This window comes from Bos taurus, chromosome 28 (assembly GCF_002263795.3).
Source record: "Bos taurus isolate L1 Dominette 01449 registration number 42190680 breed Hereford chromosome 28, ARS-UCD2.0, whole genome shotgun sequence".
Classification (NCBI taxonomy): domain Eukaryota; kingdom Metazoa; phylum Chordata; class Mammalia; order Artiodactyla; family Bovidae; genus Bos; species Bos taurus.
Window position 1 is genome coordinate 15,516,788 of NC_037355.1, and position 21,399 is coordinate 15,538,186.

General features: G+C 43.9%; 1 protein-coding gene across 1 annotated transcript in view; it reads right to left on the reverse strand.

The window, feature by feature from the left end:
* Window positions 1-21,399, reverse strand: part of CCDC6 (coiled-coil domain containing 6) — a 112,157-nt gene that overhangs the window by 57,891 nt on the left and 32,867 nt on the right. Inside the window, exon 2 of the mRNA XM_024986913.2 lies at window positions 262-411. Within this exon, the coding sequence (XP_024842681.1) occupies window positions 262-411 (150 nt within the window). The remainder of the gene's footprint in view (window positions 1-261; window positions 412-21,399) is intronic.

Consider the following 21,399-nt stretch of genomic DNA (forward strand, 5'->3'; position numbering starts at 1 on the left):
GCTAAGGCCTCAGGCTCATCAGCAATTTCTTAAAATGGTCAGAGTATAAAATACCTTACCTCACCTAAGCAGATGAGCTGGGAACCACAGTCTTGAGTATTACACTGCTGCCATCTTCACTTAGGTATTTTAATCTCTAAAGAATTTTAGCTACAACCTCATCAGCAAATGTTTCAAGCAAAGTGCTAGATCAAAGTCATTTTTTTTCCCCTGGAGAAGAAAACAGGCAGGGAAGATAAGAGGGCAGAAAAGGTAATTTACCTGCATCAATTTTCTGGAGAGCTCATTAGTGAGGAACTCTTCTTCCTTCTCGTAATTTACAGCAAGGGTTTCTTTCTCCTTCTGCAAAGCTTGAATTTTCTTGAATAAAGTGTTACTTATGAATTCTTCTTCCTGCTCAGCCCGGGCTTGCTGTTAAAATTTTCAAAAAAAGAAAAAAAAACAAAACAAAAATACGTTAAGCAAATAGGAATTTACTAATTGAAATATAGTTCTTATTTTCAGAGAGGGCGCCCATTTTAATTAGAGCTCTATTTTTAACTGAACCAATATACCCCAAGATGACAAAACAGAGGAATTGAGTAGCAACCATAAAAGTAAATCTGTTACCCCAAAGGGACTCTCTGTACTATCATCTTAAATGGATAGTGTCTCAGTCGCTCAGTTGTGTCTGATTCTTTGCGACCCCTTGGACTGTAACCTGCTTGCTAGGCTCCTCTGTCCATGGGATTCTCCAGGCAAAAATACTGGAGTGGGTAGCCATTCCCTTTTCCAGGGGATCTTCCCAACCCACGGGTCGAACCTGGGTCTCCTGAATTGCAGGCAGACTGTTTACTGTCTAAGCCACCAGCAAGCCCTATTAAGGAGATATTTCAAAGAAATTAACAAAGATGGTTTGCAGTTTTTAGAAGCTATCCCAAATCAATCACCAGAATACAGAAAGCTCCTTCTCCTATGGCAGACGGGTCCAATGCTGTGGTATGTGTATCAATTCATGACAACTCTCCATAGTCTTCTCATTTGAAGGGTTCAGAGTTAAAACACCTAGGTAACATCTTTTACTGAAGCAAAGAAGTACCGTTTACCAAAAGTAAAATTGTGTCACCTCTTCAAGATGTTACTGAAAGGGTTTGGATATGCAATTTGAAAAGCAATACAGATAGATATAGATGAATTTACATGTTCATTAAATACTTATTGGAAGGAAATATAGCAAACAGCTAAAAAGTAGCTGTTGCAAAGAGTCCAGGGGATGAAAACAAGGATGGATGAGAGGAGCATCATTTTTCACTTATTTATTTCCCTACTGGGAATATTTTGGAGGTGAGGGCAAGGACAGGCATTACTAAATGTTAAAAACAGAAGAAAAGGGAGTCAGGCATCATTCAATGGAGATGAAAATATTCTCCCATAGATTCCCCCCTCCACTTGTGTTTTAACAGAATAAACAGAAAAACCTAGTCATCCTTGCAGGAAACTAATTTTTATAGAAAACTGGGGCTTGTTCCAAATGGACTCAACTCTCTTCAAAATATCTTTTAAGCTGCAACATTTTGATGCATGAGTCCCCAGTAACGCAGTCCTATTTCATCTGCCAAGGCCAGGAAGGAAAGAACTGCAGCAATTCCAAGCCTCCAACACCTGTCACTTATACAAGACAGCCAGAGGGCAAGAGAAGAAAGGGGACCTACCTGAAACAATCGCCACCTTTTATTGTAAAAGGTCCGACAGCCACTCCTAACTCGCCTGGCTGGGCTGGCTGGGATTGTCACCCCCACCTGGAGAGCCCTGGTTTCTGAGGAGTTCATCCTCCCTGCTCCCCATCATAGGCAGGAAGGACGCCAGTGCCTGGAACTGCCTGCCAAGCAAATCTATCGAAGAAAGTCACGTGTATGTAGTACTAAGACTGAAAAAAGAGCTACATAGAAAATGGAAGCTTGGGGAGGAAGTCTGGCTCTCCAGTTCTTTAAGACACCATCTGGCATAGGCCGGGAGAGGTAAGCAACAAAGAACACATCACTCAGCTAATAAGGTTTTATGACCAGCCAAGCGCACCCGGGGAGCAGGCCGGAGGTTCTCAGGGTTCCCTTACACGCTCTGTAACTCATCAGTGCTTCTCAAGGTCATGCTCTTTACCCAATGGTCAAGGGAGCACAGCCCAGGACCGGCGCACTTCTTCTCCCCTTTAAATTGACCCCCAACTTGGCTTCAAAACTCTCAGACTTTAAGATCTCATACTAGTGCACTGGGCAGGAATCCAAAGCATTTCTTTCGGGCATATATGACACACACATCCAAGCCCGCAATCTGTTCAAGTTACCTGTTTTTCTGGTTTTGACTGACAAAGTTCTATATGATTTGAATCTTGATTATTCTAAAAGGAACAGGACGAAAAGGTAGAGAGGGGAACTGTAATGCCTTTAGCAGGTGATTCTGCACTTAAATTTCAAAAGGATGTTTACCATAAACTCACTTCATTATCAGATCAGACTCAACTTCTTGTGTGTTACCTGGCATTCTCTATTTAGATGACTGGTAAATTTACCCACAGTCCAGGAACAGAGAACCAGGCTCCACGGCCCAGCAGACTACCACTCCCTTTGCACAGGGACCTAGAAGTGAGAAGCTGAAAATAAGAGGCCAGGCCCTAAAAGTTTAAAAATAAAAAGGATTGGGGGCAAGCTAAGTCTGTTCTGTCAGTGCTTTCCAAAGTAAGTGATGGTTGTGAGAGACTCAGGCTTTAAGCCAACTAAACTTGTCACCATTTTAGAATAGCCACTTATTTCTAGGCAATAGAAATAGGAAAAGCCCTCCAAGGACCCACCAACAACACGAGGAACTGTTCTATAGAGGCTGGCTAAAGTCTGTCTAATTTAACAAGGGATTAACCAGGCCTGACACAGAGCTCCTTTCACTAAGTTTTTGCACTGGGGACTGTTACTCTGCTTCCCATAGCATCTAAACACACAGAGAAAAAACATCTATCTGGGAGATAAGACTCAGGTCCCCAAACAGAAAACTAGTTCACCCTTTCTCCAACTGGTCACAGAGCATTTTTAGGAATTAACTCACAAATGAGGGAAAAAGACAGGCTGTTATATCCAATACGGCTCCAGAGAAAATTGTTTAAAGACTCAGCTCTAGTGTACTGACGACCATGGGCAAACATGATCATCGCAGTAGGTGCCAGGCATCACAGACAAGCAAGAAGCATCCATTTAGATTCCCCTGCAGCTCTCCCCCTACTCTTTAGGCATTAATCTCAATCTTCATCTCAAATCCTGGCTTTTTCTTCCCCTTAAGTCCAAAACAGGCTTCCCAGGTGGCATTAGTGGTAAAGAAACTGCTTGCCAATGCAGGAGACGCAAGAGAGAGAGAGAGGTTCGATCTCTGGGTGAGGAAGATCCCCTGGAGTAGGGAATGGCAACCCCCTCCAGTATTCTTGCCTGGAGAATCCCATGGCAAGAAGAGCCTGGCAGGCTGCAGTCCACAGGGTCGCAAAGAGCTGAACATGCCTGAAGTGACTTAGCACATATGCACACACACACATTCCAAAACAGGCCTTTTTGTTTAGGCTGTAAAAGCAATCACTTTTCCAATTTATCTCCCCCAAAGAAGCCAAGAGCTAGGTAGACCACAGCCTAGGAGCAAAACAGGCCAAGTGTTATTTGCAAGGAGCTTGGGGTTGGACAGGTGGACAGGACAGATATAAAAACAGGCTGACACGAAATCTAAGTTTTATCAATCTATTTCCCTTTTATCTGAAATGCTTGAAAATCTCAGCATACCTAAACACATCCAAATTCAAAAATCAAACTCTCTTCTCAAAACTTAAAAAAAAAAAAAAAAAAATCAATCAAGGTTAGCTTATAACTCCCTAAACTCTCAAAAGAAAATATGAGCCAACAATTACAAACTCTTTGTTTTGCATATGTTTGCAGAGTTGAAGACTGCAAAAATCTGGGGGAAATCAAAAAATCTGTGATTACAGATATAAAGAACAAACTAGTGGTTACCAGTGGGGAGAGTGACTACAGAAGGAAGGAAGGAAGAGGTACAAACAATCAGGCATAAAATAAGCTACAAGGAAATATTGTACAACATGGAGAATATAGCCAGTACTTCATAATAACTATAAATAAACTTTTAAAAATTGTTAATCATAATATTGTACACTTTGTAATTTACATAATATTGTGCAGCAACTATACTAATATTTTTAAAATGTGATTATATTTTCATGTTCGATAAGGTTCTAACTGCTATGTTCAGAAGTTGAGTGAATGCTAGCATTACCTTATTCATTTATCAGTGTCTGCTACTTTGCCCCCCACCCAGCAGGGTTCACTTGACTTCTGCTGATGCGACGAGTACAAAGCAATTCTCAGTCTCCATCACTCTTTACTCATTCTACAAAAGTCTGATTAAAAAAAAGAAAAGAAAACGAAACAAAGAAAGGGACGGGTTGGGGAGACACAGGAGCAATTTACCAAGGTCTTTGGAAAAAGTGGCAACCCATTCCAGTATTCTTGCCTGGAGAATCCCATGGACAGAGGAGCCCGGTAAGCTACAGTCCATGGGGTTGCAAAGAGTCAGACACAACTTAGCTAGTAAACAACAAACTGGGAAAAGTAAACATCCATCAAAAAATTCTTAGAAAACAATTATTTCCTCCTGAGTCACCACATATTTATTTAGGCAACCATACTCAAATGAGCACAATTTTGTGCTGATAAGGAAATCATTCTGACCCACTGCTATTATGAGCAGGGCACAGATTTGATAGGAGATTCCCCCGTGATTGTTTAGTGCTTCTATTCTCTATCAGTGATATTCTGCAGACCAAGGGTTAGTACAGAAAGGAGAATTTGAAAACTCTCAACAAGAGCACTCACTGCTGGCAAGAAACTCCAAGTACCAAGACCAAAATTATGTAAGATGATGCAACTCATAATCTGTTAAGAGTAAGAAAAGGATGGTTTCCAAAGCAAAAAAAAAAAAAAAATACAGGCATTTATCTATCTGACAGCTGCTGCTGCTGCTAAGTCGCTTCAGTCGTGTCCGACTCTGTGCGACCCCATGGACAGCAGCCCACCAGGCGCCCCCGTCCCTGGGATTCTCCAGGCAAGAACACTGGAGTGGGTTGCCATTTCCTTCTCCAACTATCTGACAGCAGGCGCAGGTAAAGGATATAATGAAGAGAAAGCTCAAGTGCCTACCAAGATTTTGCAACTGTTTTACAAAATTACCTTTAATTTGAATGCTGTTTGCTTTAATTACAAAAAATCATAATACTAAGATACCTTGGGGGTTGGGAGGGAGGCTCAAGAAGGAAGGGGAATATACACACATATACACACTTAATGGCTGATTCAGGTTGTTGTACTGCAGAAAACAATACAACATTGTAAAGCAGTTATCCTCTGATTTAAAAAAACACCTTGGAGCTCTAATTTTTAAAAATTCAGACAGGCTGGTATTTATTATTTTAATTATTTAAATTCCTTAAATTTAGGAACCTATTTACATACATTATTCTAATTATTTAAATTTATTGTTCTGTTGCTTAGTAACTTACAACTCAAATTTTAACGATCTTAACACCTCAGTTTGATAAAGCATCTGAAACCAAATTGTCAGGATGGCAGAAACCAATACCAAGCCAGGAAACTGAGTAACACTGTGTTCTCTCTCTGCTCTCGTTTATGAGGTACACCACTGCCTGTATCGATTGTTCTGGGAGATGCTTGGCATTCGGTGGAGCTCATGACTTGTAAGATGGCTGGCACCTCTTACAAGATTAACCTGGACATCGGTCATACCCATGGGTTTATCAGAACAAACTACTATCCTGCCATGGTCCTGCACGGGCTAACGTTTTAAGTGCCAGTAGATCCCCTGGAGAAGGGGATGGCAACCCATTACAGTATTCTTGCCTGGAGAATTCATGGACAGAGGGCCTGGCAGGCTACAGTCCATGGGTCACAAAGAGTCAGATAAGACTGAGCGACTAATACACACTGCAGTGGTGGGTGACAGGGAGGACATGCGACAAGCCCAAGGCCCACACCTGTGGTTCTTCTATTAGAAGAACTAAGGAAGTGATGTCAATTACATGCCTGAGAATTATAATCCTCTATTTAGGCCATGGAAGCACCAGGTTATCTCATGCTTCCTCCACACACTGTGTACCAGCCCTCAGTAAAAGCAATTAATAACTGATAGATGAAAGCATTTATATTATTTATTTCCTCCCAGTATCGTCAGCAGATCACTAAGTACACAAGGGCCAGAAAGGAGTCATTATTAGCCCTCACAAGTGTGCTAAGCTGCCCCAGACACTGTGCTCAGGCCATTGTTCCAGGACTGCAGGGCAAGGGCGGAAACCACAACAAAGGGGACTTTCAGGACAAGAACTCGGAGAATCTTGATGTTAAAAAGGACCTTAATGGTTAGCCAGTTTCATCAAGCTGCAAGGCCTCTCAAACCAGCTTAGTGAAAGACCAGCCCTCACCACCAGTCCGCAGGGGGCAACACATCCCTCCATGCGTGTCCTACTGGACACGAGCAGAAACAGCTCTACAGACATGCTTCGCCCCATGAATTCAACAACACCCAAACCGGTCCATGCCCAGTTCAGGAAGATAAGCGCCCTGGTCACTTGCTTGGATACAGAGCAATGAGAAATTGCTAGGGAAGTTACTAAATGTTTACAGTGGATTATGGGTTAAGAATTTGTCTCCCCTTGGGCCAGTGACAAACAGAACAAGTCCATAGGCCAAACTTTGAACAGCATGGCTTGGGGTGGGCGAGGGGGACAGTGCATACATGCCGTCAGACTCTGGAGTCAGGCTGCCTGGTTTATAAGGTGCCTATGCCCACCTCCAGCTGTGAAACCCCAGCTGAGTCACGGGACCTCTCTGGGCCATTACATTCTCCTCTAGAAAGTGAAAATAATGGCACCTCCCGCCAGGTTGGTTATGAAGAGAAATTCACACAATTCACATCAAGAGCTTACCATGCTCATACCTTGCATGAGTAAGCACTCGAGAGACATTTAGCAGAAGAGCTTGAAGAGGGCGTATGTACAGGATGATTCATGAGACAACAGTGAAGTCTTAGGGAATCTCACTTCATTTAGCTAAAAGGGGCGATGAACCTATTTGCAAAAGCACAAATAAAGACACAGACGTGGAGAACACACACACACGGACACCAAGGGGGAGTGAAGGAGTAGGATGAACTGGCGGATTGGGATTGACATAGATACACACTATAAAACAGATAACTAATGAGAACCTAATGTACAGCTCAGAGAACTCAACTCAGTGCTCTGTGAGGACCTAAATGGGAAGGCAATTCAAAAAAGACGGACTGTATGTATACATATAGCTGATTCACTTTGGTGTACAGCAGAAATTGGCAAAATATTGTAAAGCAACTATACTTCAATCAAATTTTTAAAAAGAAAAAAGGAGAAATGGACACAGTTGTGGCACAGAAAAATAATATACAGTGGAAGAATTAAGGAAAAAAAAAAATGGTTTGTATGTACTGTCATAAAAAGATGTCCAGGGACTTCCCTGGTGGTCCACCAGTTAAGACTCCATGCTCCTGATGCAGGGGGCCAGGATTTGATCCCTGGTCAGGGAACTAGATCCCACATAACCACAACTAAAGATCCCGTGGGCTGTAACTAAGACCCAGTGCAGACCAGTAAAGAAATAAAATGTTAAAAAAGCAAAAAATGGTTAAGTGAAACAGAGAAAGTAAAGGTGGAAGGGCCCTACATTGAGCTCCGAAACAAAAACCACATGCCAAGGACACAAAACACTGGAAGTCGGTTAACAGAAACTGTTGACAATACACACAGACACTAACTGCCCTACTCTCATGATAAGCGATGGCTTCAGACCTCCAAATTCTCATCAACCGTACAATAATTTTACCTAAAACATGTACAAACAAAAAGACCAAAAATATGGAAGATATCAATAGATACAGGAAGGAAAATGAAAAGATTTCAAGCACAACTAATTATAAGACTAGGAAGAAAAACAGGAAAGAGAAAAAGAGAGTGAGAATATCTAAAAAGATGATGGCTTCTATACAATCTGAGAATATCCCATAACTAATCCAATGAACGGAGAAGGCAATGGCACCCCACTCCGGTACTCTTGCCTGGAAAATCCCATGGATGGAGGACCCTGGTAGGCTGCAGTCCATGGGGTCACTAAGAGTCAGACACGACTGAACGATTTCACTTTAACTTTTCACTTTCATGCATTGGAGAAGGAAATGGCAACCCACTCCAGTGTTCTTGCCTGGAGAATCCCAGGGATGGAGGAGCCTGGTGGGCTGCCGTCTATAGGGTCACACAGAGTCGGACACGACTGAAGTGACTTAGCAGCTGCAGTAATCCAATGAAAGACGTGAGGGAACTCCTTGACTGTCCAATGGTTAGGACTCTGCACTTTCACTCCAGGGACCTGGGTTCAATCCCTCATCTGGGAACTAAGATCCTGCAAGCCGAGGGGTGTGACCAAAAATAAAAAAATAAACACAGCTCCTCATGCTGTGTTTGTTTTGGCCGAATCTGGCCACCCTATCTGGTTTCCAAGTGGCTCTCTCTTAAAGTTCAGGTTTGGGGGTATAGCACCATACTCACATCCCTGCCCCTTCTTTGGCAAAAGACTGCTGTTCAAGATAGTTTTCAAAAAGTTTCTTTGGTATTATTTTCTCATTTTTCCCTCTCAAAATTTTTTATTTCCTACTGTAACATTTCCCAGATCCTATAGAATACAGGAACCCTGAGTTTCGAACCGTGTCCCCACTGTTGTGACACAAGCAGTGCTCAGCCTCAATGCTACTTCTAGAAGCTTCTCTTCCCCCAATAATAAACTCCCTTGTCAGAACCGCTGACAAGTAAAAGCAAACTACAGTCATTAGATTCTTAAATTGCAATCCAACACTCATGACACAGCATCTCCTACACAGTAAGCTCTATGTGGACAGGGCAGCGAATACCACAGACATTGCCCCTGCCCTGGAGAGATAGATAATCCTTCCAGCAATTAAAGAAAAGTAATATAGTTAATCCAAACATTTAGCAGGTGGCTTTGGAATACTCTTAGCTCTATAAAATAGCCTAAAGAACCAAGGGATTTAAAATGAGATTGAGCGGGTCAGATGGTAAAGAGTTTGCATACAATACATGAGACCTGAGTTCAATCCCTGGGTTGGCAAGTTCCCCTGCAGAAGGGAATGGCTGCCCACTCCAGTATTCTCGCCTGGAGAATTTAACAGACAGAGGAATTTAACCCATACATTTAGCAACTGGCCTCAGAATGATCTTGGCCATATAAAATAGCCTGCAAGAACCAAGGGATTTAAAATCAGATTGAGATGCACAGAAACTGTGGAAAATTCTGAAAGAGATGGGAATACCAGACCACCTGACCTGCCTCTTGAGAAACCTATATGCAGGTCAGGAAGCAACAGTTAGAACTGGACATGGAACAACAGACTGGTTCCAAACAGGAAAAGGAGTACGTCAAGGCTGTATATTGTCACCCTGCTTATTTAACTTATATGCAGACTACATCATGAGAAACGCTGGGCTGGACGAAGCATAAGCTGGAATCAAGATTTCCGGGAGAAATATCAATAACCTCAGATATGCAGATGACACCACCCTTATGGCAGAAAGTGAAGAGGAACTCAAAAGCCTCTTGATGAAAGTGAAAGTGGAGAGTGAAAAAGTTGGCTTAAAGCTCAACATTCAGAAAACGAAGATCATGGCAACCGGTTCCATCACTTCATGGCAAATAGATGGGCAAACAGTGGAAACAGTGACAGACTTTATTTTTTGGGGCTCCAAAATCATTGCAGATGGTGATTGCAGCCATGAAATTAAAAGACGCTTACTCCTTGGAAGGAAAGTTATGACCAACCTAGATAGCATATTCAAAAGCAGAGACATTACTTTGACAACAAAGGTTCGTCTAGTCAAGGTTATAGGTTTTTCCAGTGGTCATGTATGGATGTGAGAGTTGGACTGTAAAGAAAGCTGAGCGCCAAAGAATTGATGCTTTTGAACTGTGGTGTTGGAGAAGGCTCTCAATTGAGAGTCCCTTGGACTGCAAGGAGATCCAACCAGTCCATCCTAAAGGAGATCAGTCCTGGGTGTTCAATGGGAGGACTGATGTTGAAGCTGAAACTCCAATACTTTGGCCACCTGATACGAAGAGCTGACTCATTGGAGAAGACCCTGATGCTGGGAAAGATTGAGGGCAGGAGGAGAAGGGGACGACAGAGGATGAGATGGTTGGGTGGCATCATTGACTCCATGGACATGGGTTTGGGTGACTCTGGGAACTGGTGATGGACAGGAAGGCCTGGCGTGCTGCGGTTCATGGAGTCAAACATGACTGAGTGACTGAACTGAACTGAACTGAGATGCACAGAAGAAAAAGCTAAGTATTTTATGCACTATGGTAACAGAAGAAGTGGCCTGGTACATGAGCGCTCATACACCTGTTGCATAATGAGGAGCGTAATCATATATGATGATACAAATTTTAAATTATATACATATATATGTGTTTGTATATATATTTATAAATGAATGCTTAACTCTATGGACTCTCTTTCAATAATAAATGATAACAGCACTCAATGGTGAAGCATTGATTATATTTCTGGCACTGCAGCAGGCTCCTTCATACAGTCTCTCATTTCATCCACACCTTGGCTCCACCATTTCAGCCTTACATCATACAAGGGGAGAGAGGAGCTGAGAATGGTGAAACAACTTGCCCAATGATCCAAACTACTAAATATCAGGGTTACAATTCAATCCTCAATCCTGGACTAGCTCCCAAGCGCCTAGTCATTCCATGGATCCAAGAACAATGTCTTTCACTGGTTCAAGAGATGTAGAACCAACCAAGCTCCAGAAGCTATACCCACTAATTACTAAAACCAACATCACCTGCACTGTCACAGTGCCTGAGCATCACAAAGCAGTTCACCTTCGGGAGGAGACACCCTGTAATTTCCTTGCCTGAACAAGGTAACAAAATGCTAGGTGAGTGACAGGTGATCTTTAAGAACTGCAGAAGAGCCACTTTTTGCTACTGCTGCCATTGCTGCTACAAGGAGACCACATGTATCCTGGTGGTACACGCGTCATGTGTGTACGTGTAAGTATTGCTTCTGGGTGTTGACAGGAAGCTCTTCTCCCCTCCTCCTTCAGACAGTGAATAAAGGGGTAGTTTTCAGGGCTACAGAAAGACATGTCAAGGAGACGAGGGGGACAGGTCTGCCTTAAGCTGGTCAACGAGGACATGGATTCAAGTCTACAAGGACGAACTGCAGGATAAGAAAAGTCACATGCTGTGTAGAAAAGAGTTAATGCGGCAGGCCAAACTTCTATCTTCTGGAAGACTGTTTGCAAAGGTAGCTCTGGGCTGGTGACTGAGAACTTGGATTTGGGGTGGGTTCCCATCAAGTTGATGAAAGTGGCTCTACTGTGTCAAAAATTTTCAAACAAAATGGTCTGTGGGACTTGCCTGGTGTGTTTCGGTGGTTAAGAATCTGCCTGCTAATGCACGGGACACAGATGCCATCCCTGGTCCAGAAAGATTCCACATGGAGGGGAACAACTAAGCCGGTGCATCACAACTCCTGAGACCACACGCTCTAGAGCCTGTGCCCCACAACAGGAGAAGCCACCACAGTGAGAAACCTGTGTGCTGCAACCAGAGAGCAGCCTCTGCGTGCTGAAACCAGAGAAAGCCCATGCACAGCAACGAAGACTCAGTGTAGCCATAAGTCAACTTAAAAAAAACTGAAAAGAATTGGTTTGTGATGAACACCTGCTTTCCTGAAGGAGTCTCAAATGTTGGTGTATGTTAAGCAGAGGCTGCCTACAGGCCCAGTCCCCAGTAAGAAGCATCCGTGCTGCGTCTCTTGGTGAGCTTCCCTGGTAGACAGCATTTCACAGGTGCTGTCACAGCTTGCTGCTGGGGCATTAAGCACATCCTGATTAGCTCTCCCAGGAGAAAACTCCCAGAAGCTCATGCCTGGTTTCCCCTGGACTTCACTCCGTGTACTTTTCTCCTCTGCTAATTTTGCTTTAACTGTAATAAATCTTAGCCACAAGTATGACTACATTCTGAATACTATGAGTTCTCCCATCAAACCAGAGGGTGGTGTTAGGGACTCTTGATAACCCTATATCTAAAAAAATCCCCTGCTCTGTAGTGACCTAAATGGGAAGCAAATCCAAAAAAGAGGGCTTATATGTATACATGCAGCTGATTCATTTTGTTATATGGTAGAAACTAACAGTCAGTTCAGTTCAGTTGCTCAGTTGTGTCCAACTCTTTGAGACCCCATGAATCGCAGCACGCCAGGCCTCCCTGTCTATCACCAACTCCTGGAGTTCACTCAGACTCACGTCCATCCAGTCAGTGATGCCATCCAGCCATCTCATCCTCTGTCATCCCCTTCTCCTCCTGCCCCCAATCCCTCCCAGCATCAGAGTCTTTTCCAATGAGTCAACTCTTCGCATGAGGTGGCCAAAGTACTGGAGTTTCAGCTTTAGCATCATTCCTTCCAAAGAAATCCCAGGGCTGATCTCCTTCAGAATGGACTGGTTGGATTTCCTTGCAGTCCAAGGGACTCTCAAGAGTCTTCTCCAACACCACAGTTTAAAAGCATTAATTCTTCAGCACTCAGCTTTCTTCACAGTCCAACTCTCACATCTATACATGACCACAGGAAAAACCATAGCCTTGACTAGACAGACCTTTGTTGGCAAAGTAATGTTTCTGCTTTTGAATATGATATCTAGGTTGGTCATAACTTTTCTTCCAAGGAGTAAGCATCTTTTCATCTCATGGCTGCAGTCACCATCTGCAGTGATTTTGGAGCCCAAAAAAATAAAGTCTGACACTGTTTCCCCATCTATTTCCCATGAAGTGATGGGACCAGATGCCATGATCTTCGTTTTCTGAATGTTGAGCTTTAAGCCAACTATTTTCACTCTCCACTTTCACTTTCATCAAGAGGCTTTTTAGTTCCTCTTCACTTTCTGCCATAAGGGTGGTGTCATCTGCATATCTGAGGTGATTGATATTTCTCCCCTATACGCCAATAAAAATTAATTTTAAAAAATTTTAATATAAAAATAAAAAGAATGCCCTTTCATCTTTCTAAGGCCACAGGGAGCCATAGAACAGAGCACACCTCACACCTACTGTGCCCTAATGATCTCAGTGCAATGGTATAAGCTATAACCCAAAGACCTAAATTTAAGTGCAACCTAAGATGGACCTGAGACCACTTAGCCAGAAAAATCTCCCCCTACCTCCAGACTCTGGAGCTCATTAAGGCACCTCAAACAAACCAAACACGTCTCTTGAGTGGACCTTGGTTTTCCTTTTCTTCCCTGCTATGTGCCCATGCAATCTATCAGAAAGCCCCATTTCTAACTGAAACAGATCCAGAATGTCCCTTTCCCTTCTTCTCATTACCTAAGGGGCAGCCACCACCACCAGTTCTCTTCATGTTTACAACAGCCACCTTGCTGACCCTGCTGATTCTTCTACTCTTGTTCTCATACAATCTACACTCCAGCTGGCATCCATAGTGGTATCAGAGGCAGAAAACTGATCACTTCACTGCCCTACTTCAAGCTCTCCATAGACTTCTCACCATCCTCAGAAATAGTGATTTCCTCCCGTAATCCACCAGTCCTCCCACCTGTGATGGAGCCTCTGCCTGCCTCTTCTGCCCAAGCTCACAGTACATGGGCCACACCAGCAAACCTATCCACACCCAGGCCATGGTCACGATTCCTGTGGTGGGAGTTACGCTAGACCCTCTGACCCACGGTGGGTTGGCCACCTGTCATTTCCCATCTCCCAAAGAGGCTGGCTCTGTACCAAACTTAGAGGCAGCCCTAAGTCATCTGCCGCCCCATAACCTTGCTTTCTTTTCATCAGAGGATCCACTGGGATTTCTTTTTCTCTTCCCTCTCTTGTTTGCCCCCCTGTCACTCCTCACTAGAGTATGGGCTTATGAGGCAGGGCTGGGTCTGCTGGGGCCTAACGTGGGCTCAGAGCCTAGACCCACACCTGGCAGAGGGCAACCGCTCGGACGCTGGATCAACAGGTGCACACACTTACAGGCAGGAAAAACCTCCTCTTCATCTTCGGGCCTTTTCTCCCTCCCCTCCTCGGTTGGCTACCTCATAGTCAAAGCATTAGGAAAGGTTCTCAGGACAGAACAAATGATGGAAGGTACTATCTCTGCTCTTGGAGGATCTCACAGTCCAGTGTCTCCAGACCCTTCCCAGCCTTTCACGACCCAACGTCAGCTCTCACAGACACTGTCACTGCCAAATTGTAGCCTGTGCTTGGCAGCTTGGACTTCCATCCCGTTCCCCATCATCGGCGCTGACCATGCTCACGCTGCACCCGACGGTAAAGTGATGGACTCTCTCCTTCCTCCTCATGCCACCAGTTATCTCCCACGTAAGAGCTGAACTCGTGTCCCCCAGCTGGACTACACCTCCCAGCCTCTCCGCCAGCTAGGTGCTGCCATGAGACTCATTTCTGGCCAACGGGAGGCAAATGGAAGTGGCAGGCAGTAACTCTGGAGGCACATCTTTAAAAAGGGAAGAGGTTTCACCCAGGCTCACGTCTGCTTCCCACAGGCTGGAAGCAGACCTGGCAGGCAGGAGCCGGCTCCCACCCCAGAGGCCAGGTTTACCAACCCTCACGGTGCCCCACTGGTAAGTGAACAACCTCATGGAGCCCTGGGCTGTTCAGTGGGAGCAAAAGACACGCGGAGCCACCGAAGTTGGGAAGGGGGGTCTCCCTTCCAGCAGTTTAGCATCTACTGTAACTAACACAATTTCTGAAATGAAAACATCAGTATGAGAGGAGAGGCAGGTCTAAGGCAGGTCTAAGAAAATCTCCCCCAAATTAAAAAGACAGAAAGCTACAGCATAAGCGTTATGATCCCATGAACAAAGGTATATGTAACAAGGATATGTAAAATGCACTCATTTAATAAAAAGTATAAATTATAAAAGTGTATTATACAAATGTATGTAAATATCACACATCCAAATCACTGTAAATATTTTAAAAATTAATAAAAGTGCACCCCAGAAATGTTAAAAGTGCCTTCAGAATTGTTAGGTGACTAATTTGTCATACAACATCCACTAGTCTAAGAGCATCGCCTTGTACATACTAAGCACTCAAGTACTATAAAAATAAATACTCATCTTGCATTTGTATGTGTGTATGTACATATACACACACACACCCCTGGTAGGGACTGCCTTGCAGTCCTTTCGGGAATTTAGGGATTCCCAAAATCCAGTACCAAGACTGCATTGTGTTTAGTCGCTCAGTCGTGTCCAACTCTTTGCAACCCCATGGACTGTACCCTGCCAGGCTCCTCTGTCCATGGGGATTCTTCAGGCAAGAATACCGGAGCGGGTTGCCATGCGCTCCTCCAGGGGATCTTCCCAACCCAGGAATCGAACCCAGGTCTCCCACATTGCAGGCGGATTCTTTATCATCTGAGTCACCAGGGAAGCCCAAGATGGCATTAGCATCACCAAATAATCATTTTTTTAAAAAGGGGCGGGGGAGGTGGTGGTAGTCAAAACTATTGATGCCTAGCCCCTTCCCCAGCACTCTGGGCCAGCTCTGAGAAGGGGGGCCAGAGGTTCTGGCCAGCAGTCCAGTTGGCAAACACTGCAGCAGCCCTTGGAAGACCTCAGAACTGGTCCTGGCTTTGCTGTTAACGTCTAATGAACCTCAGCAAGCTTCCTTCTCCCCTAAGCCGACACTCCCCCTCTGTAAAATTGGGAGATAATCCTTTATGACACAGCAGCTGAGAAAAATCAGTCACTTACTCAAGAGGGACTCTAGGGAAAACCTGTTGTCATGGGAGGAACAGAGGCCATGCAATCGGGCTGTCCAGTAGGGAAGCAAAAACCAGAGCCAAATATCTCTCTTCCCCATCAGGTTCTCTTTCTCCATCACCATCCTGCCCTGGGGGTACAAGGCATCCTGCTTGGAACAGTAATTCCTATGACATCACCCAAACTCAGCTGATACCTGGCTGCAATGAGGATAGTGCTGTGATTGAATATAAGAGAATACAATTTTCCCCGCAAAGATAGCAGGCCCCTGGACCAAGGGACTTAGTTGGGAGGAGGGGAAAGAAAAAAGAAAGAACAGATCTATTACAGAGAAGCAGAAAAGACTCTGAAGTAAATAAGCAGTCTATTACAAAAAGCATTGTTATCCATCCCTGTTAGACCTTATGCTTATGTATTTGATTAAAACTGGTTCATGTTATAGGGCTTCCTGATAGCTCAGTTGGTAAAGAATCCACCTGCAATGCAGGAGACTCTGGTTCAATTCCTGGGTTGGGAAGATCCCCTGGAGAAGGGAAAGGCTACCCACTCCAGTATTCTGGCCTGGAGAATTCCATGGACTGTATAGTCCATGGGGTCGCAAAGAGCTGGACACGACTGAGCAACTTTTACTTCACCACATAGGGATACTGCATCCCTTCCCCACACTTATATTGTAAGTTTTCTTTGTGACTAAATGTTCCTCTGAAGATTTCTGATATCACGAATGTCCCATCTCACTGATAAGCATCTCCCTGACATTCCAGATGTTTTCAATACTTCTGCCCTAAGGACTGTTACAATGAACATGCTTCAGCAATGTCTAATACTGTTCTGGATGTTCCTTCTAGCAGCTTTCAGTAAGCAGTTACGATGTGGGGATGTAAGCAAACTGCTTCCTACTTTCGCAGCTACAAAGCTGTGTCTGTTTCCTCTGCTGTTGCTGGCGGGGAGGTGGTAGCCAGTTGACTTCCCACTCATGCTCTGCTTGCTTCTTCTAAGGTAGCTAGGGGTTTGGCTTCTGTGCTGACGTTCTGTGGATGCCAGCCCCTCTGGAGAGGGGAGAGGCACGATGCTTTGGTTCAACAGAAGCCTGCCTGGCTTTGTGACTTGGGGGTTGTTGGTATCTGGAGAGTATCTGCTTTGCTGTGAGGGAGACAGAAGGTTTAACATCGAGCAAGGGATTAATTTTCAGAATAAAGTTTCTATTCTGGTTGGACATGAAGATGTGGTGGTCAAACTAAGTCAGCTTCTTGATACCTCGGGTTGAGTCACTTTCCAGACAGGAGGAGGGAAAAAAAAAAAATTAGTCCATGTGTAGTAACTCTCCCTTGACAGAAGTGCCCAGAAAGCTCACTAACCCACTGTTAGGAATCAAGGATTGATTAAGTTGTCAATCCAAATCCAGGAGATTTTGAAAACCAAAAGCTGCACCCATTGGGCACGAAGCCAACCAGCTTGACCTGAGTTCATTTGGTGGCGAGGCCTGACCCAGCAGCACATGAGGCTGCTTGCAGCTTTATTATGAGCCCTCGAGCGGGCTGCGCGTGCCTGCTTGTGCGTTTGATGATGGACCACTGTTCCAACCCAATGGACGTGTTGTGCTGTATGTGGCAGATGCTCAGCGTGACCTTTCCACAGCCCACCCAGTTATGGGTTGAAAAGTGTGCCCCCCCCCCGCCCCCACCACAAAAAGATACACTTAAGGCCTAACCCCATGGTACCTCTGAGTGTGGCCTTATTTGGAAATAGAGGGTTTGCAGATGTAATGAAATTAAGATGAGGTCATTAGAATGGGCCCTCATCCAACATGACTGGTGTCCTTACAAGAAGGGGAAACAGACGCACAGGGACAATGCCATGTGACTGCGGAGGCAGAGACTGCAATGCTGCAGCTGCAAGCCCAGGAACGCCTGGAACCACCGGAAGCTGGCAGAGGCAGGAAGGATCCTCCCTCAAGGCTGCCGGGGGAGCACAGCCCTGCCAATGCTTTGATTTCAGACTGTCAGCCTCCAGAACAGTGAGAGAATACACTTCGGTCATTTTGTGTGTGTGTGTGTGTTTTTTTTCATTTTGGCTGCACTGGGTCTTCCCTGCATGCAGGCTTATACCCTGTAACATATGGTAGTTCCCTGACCAGGGTTTGAACCTGTGTCCTCTGCATTGGAAGGGAGATTCTTAACCACTGGACCACTAGAGAAGTCCCAAATTTCTGCAGTTTTAGGCTACCAAGCTTGTGGTACTTTGTTATGGCAGCCCTGGGAAATGAAGACACGTTCATTCCTCCCACCCAAAAGCCTTAATTCTCAAAGACATCTGGTCCCAAGGAAAAAGGGCTGTAAGGGTCATTTCAAGCGTTTTATTCTGACCATATCAAAGTAACGCTTGGTATCATTCGTTCTGACAAGTGGTATTTTAAATAAATTTGTGGAGTTCTTGTAATCAACTTTTTGTATTAAAAAAAGAAGAAGAAAGAAGGAGGGAATGAGAACACAGGACACACGTTTAGCCTTTAAAATGAGCAAAACAGGGGAACTGCCTGGCGGTCCACTGGTTAGGACTCAGTGCTTCCACTACAAGGGGCACAGGTTTGATCCCTGGTCGGGGAACTAACATTCTGGATTCTTCACAGTGTGGCAAAAAAAAAATAAAAAATTGCAAAACAGAACAACTAAAATCATCCAAGTACATGCTTGGTATGAGAACCAACGTCCCCCATTTCCATGATGTTGAGACAGTACTACATTTAAACACAAAACAGCTGGCAGTGTCCAAAACACTAAAGAATTAACCACGGTAAATGTACTAAGATTTAATATTAGAAAAGAATGGAGTGAAAAAAAGGTGTTTAATGGTGGTATGTGTGTGTGTGTGTGTGTGTGCACGTGTGTAACTTCCTTGTTTATTTAGCAAATAGATACCAAATAAACGTGTCTAACACGCGTCAGAAGCCACAGGGAATACAAAAAAGCTATAATGAGAAACAGAACCATACACTCTAAGTGGGATGCAACAGAGGGACAAAATGATCTCCTCCCAGCTCTGAAAATTTCTCTTTAGCACTAAACTTGCCTCCTGTTCTCCTACCCAATCAAGACTGGAATTTTAATACCTTGATTTTTTTTTTTTTTGGTCAAGCGTATGAAAATGATCACTTTGAAATATTCCATTTACAGGAAGGTGGTCCATAGGATTAACCAGAGATACACAGAGATGTACATATGAAAGTGTTCACTGAGTTGTCATCCACACTAACGCAAACAACCAATCCATCAACCACAGGAGACAAGCAAGGGCAGAAATGCCTCCCGCCCCGCCCCACAGGCACAGACATCCTAAATCCCAGAGCCTGTGAATATGTAACTTACATGACAAAGGGGAATTAAGGGAAGAGATGGAATCCAGGTTGCTAATCATCTGACCTTAAAATAAGGAGGTTATCCTAGGTTATCTGAGTGAGATCAGTGTAATCACAAGGGTCCTTTAAAATGGTAAATAGAGGCAGAGAAGAGGTTAAAGTGAGGCCAAATGAGAGGGACTTATCTTGCCATTGCTGGCTTGGAACACGGAGGAGGAGCCACCAGCCAAAGAACAGAGACAGCCTCTACAAGTGGGACCAGGCAGAAATGGATTCTCTTGAACTTCCAGAAATGAAGGCAGCCCTGCCACACCTTGGTTTTAGCTCAGGGAGACCTGTGCTGTACTTCTACGGAACTGTAAGAAAATGCATTTATATTGTCCAAAACCACAAACATGGTGGGCTACAATTCATGGGGTTGCAAAGAGTTGGACACAACTTTGCAAATAACCACCACCAAACCGCTACATACACTGTATGTGTAATCTGTTATTGCAAACAGATTGTTCTTCTAACAAAGGAATAATTACACGACCATAATTAAGAACAAGCAATGACTGTCACAGGCACTCAACAGCAGAAGAACAGGGTGGGATGAACAACACGATCCCCATTTTGCTTGCTGAAAAGATCCACATCAATCCTTGGAGGCACTAGAAATGATAGAAGCACATAACCCACAGCAGTAAAGGGGGTTCTGGGGGGTGGCACTGATGACACAGTCTTTGTACAATGGATCTGTTTTTCACAGTTTCTACAATAAGTAGTTGTTTATCCTCCAGAAAAAAAATACTGAAAATATGAAAATACTGAAAATAGGCAGGGGTCTGCTCATCGAGGGTGACTGTAACAGGCCCCTTCACGCCTGAACCAGGGAAGGCCTGAGACAGACAAATTCTAAGGGGTGACGAAGAACATGCAGAGGGACTAAGAGGTCAGAAGACCATAGAAGTTCAAAGACTCTTGTCCAGGTGAACTTCAAGGACAAAGACCTTTTTTATCTTTCTATCTCCAAAGGCTGAGTCCTGGGCACACAGCGGGCACTCCTAGCATTGGCAGCTCACTTGAAAGTTGCTGATCTATTGAAAACTACTCCACAAGTCCAAGTTACATCTCCCAAGTTACCAAAACTGTCTGGTTAGTTCTCCGGTTACATGACATAGCAGCTGGCCTGCCTTAACACTATTGTCCCCGTAAGCCCTGATACCTTTAGTGTGTGATTTTGCAGAATCCAGTATTTTTAAGGAACACATAGATCATGTAGTATGTTAGAAAAGAAATCCTGTACTCATTTGGATGTTTTGAGACCTGCACAGGCACAGAACTGGCCAAAACTAACCAAGCTGAAAGCTCTGACCAGCCCAAGTCTGCCAAATGGTATTCTGAATATGGCTGATGATAATTACGCAAAGAATATTGATACGTGGACATAAATCTGGTACTATTTACTCTGACCAAAATACTAAGGTAAATTCTGCAATCCTGAAAAAACAGTGGTTACTAAAAAGCCCTGAGGAGCATTTTCATGACCCCAACCATGTGTGAGCAACACACACACATTCTTGTCTCAATACAGACAAGAATGTGTGGCCACACCTGTCATTTTTTAAAAAGCATCGTTACTGATGTGTGACAGGCCCACCTGCATCCCGAATAGGTTACTTGCCAGGACTATTTTCCCACCATGAAATCGCCTGATGTTTCTCAAAGTCTCTCCTATCTAGAAAAGATACCATGCCAGATTTTTTTTTTTTTTTACATAAAGTTCCACCAAATATTTACGATAAAGACAACTGCCATGTTATACAAACCGGAAAAAAAAAAAAAAAAATCAAGGAAAGCTACCCAAAATGACCCCGCTTCCAAAACTGTACAACAAAGAAGCCAAAGGCCATTTCTATATAATACATGTAAGGAAACCTTGACTAAAATATTAGCAGAATGAATATGAATACAGCAATGTATTAAAATGAAAAATCTTACCTAGTAAAGTTTATCTCAAGAACAAGTGGATAGTTCAACGTGAGGTGTTATATTACTGTACTTCATTATATTATATTAAGATTTTTAAGATATTAACAGATGCAAAACA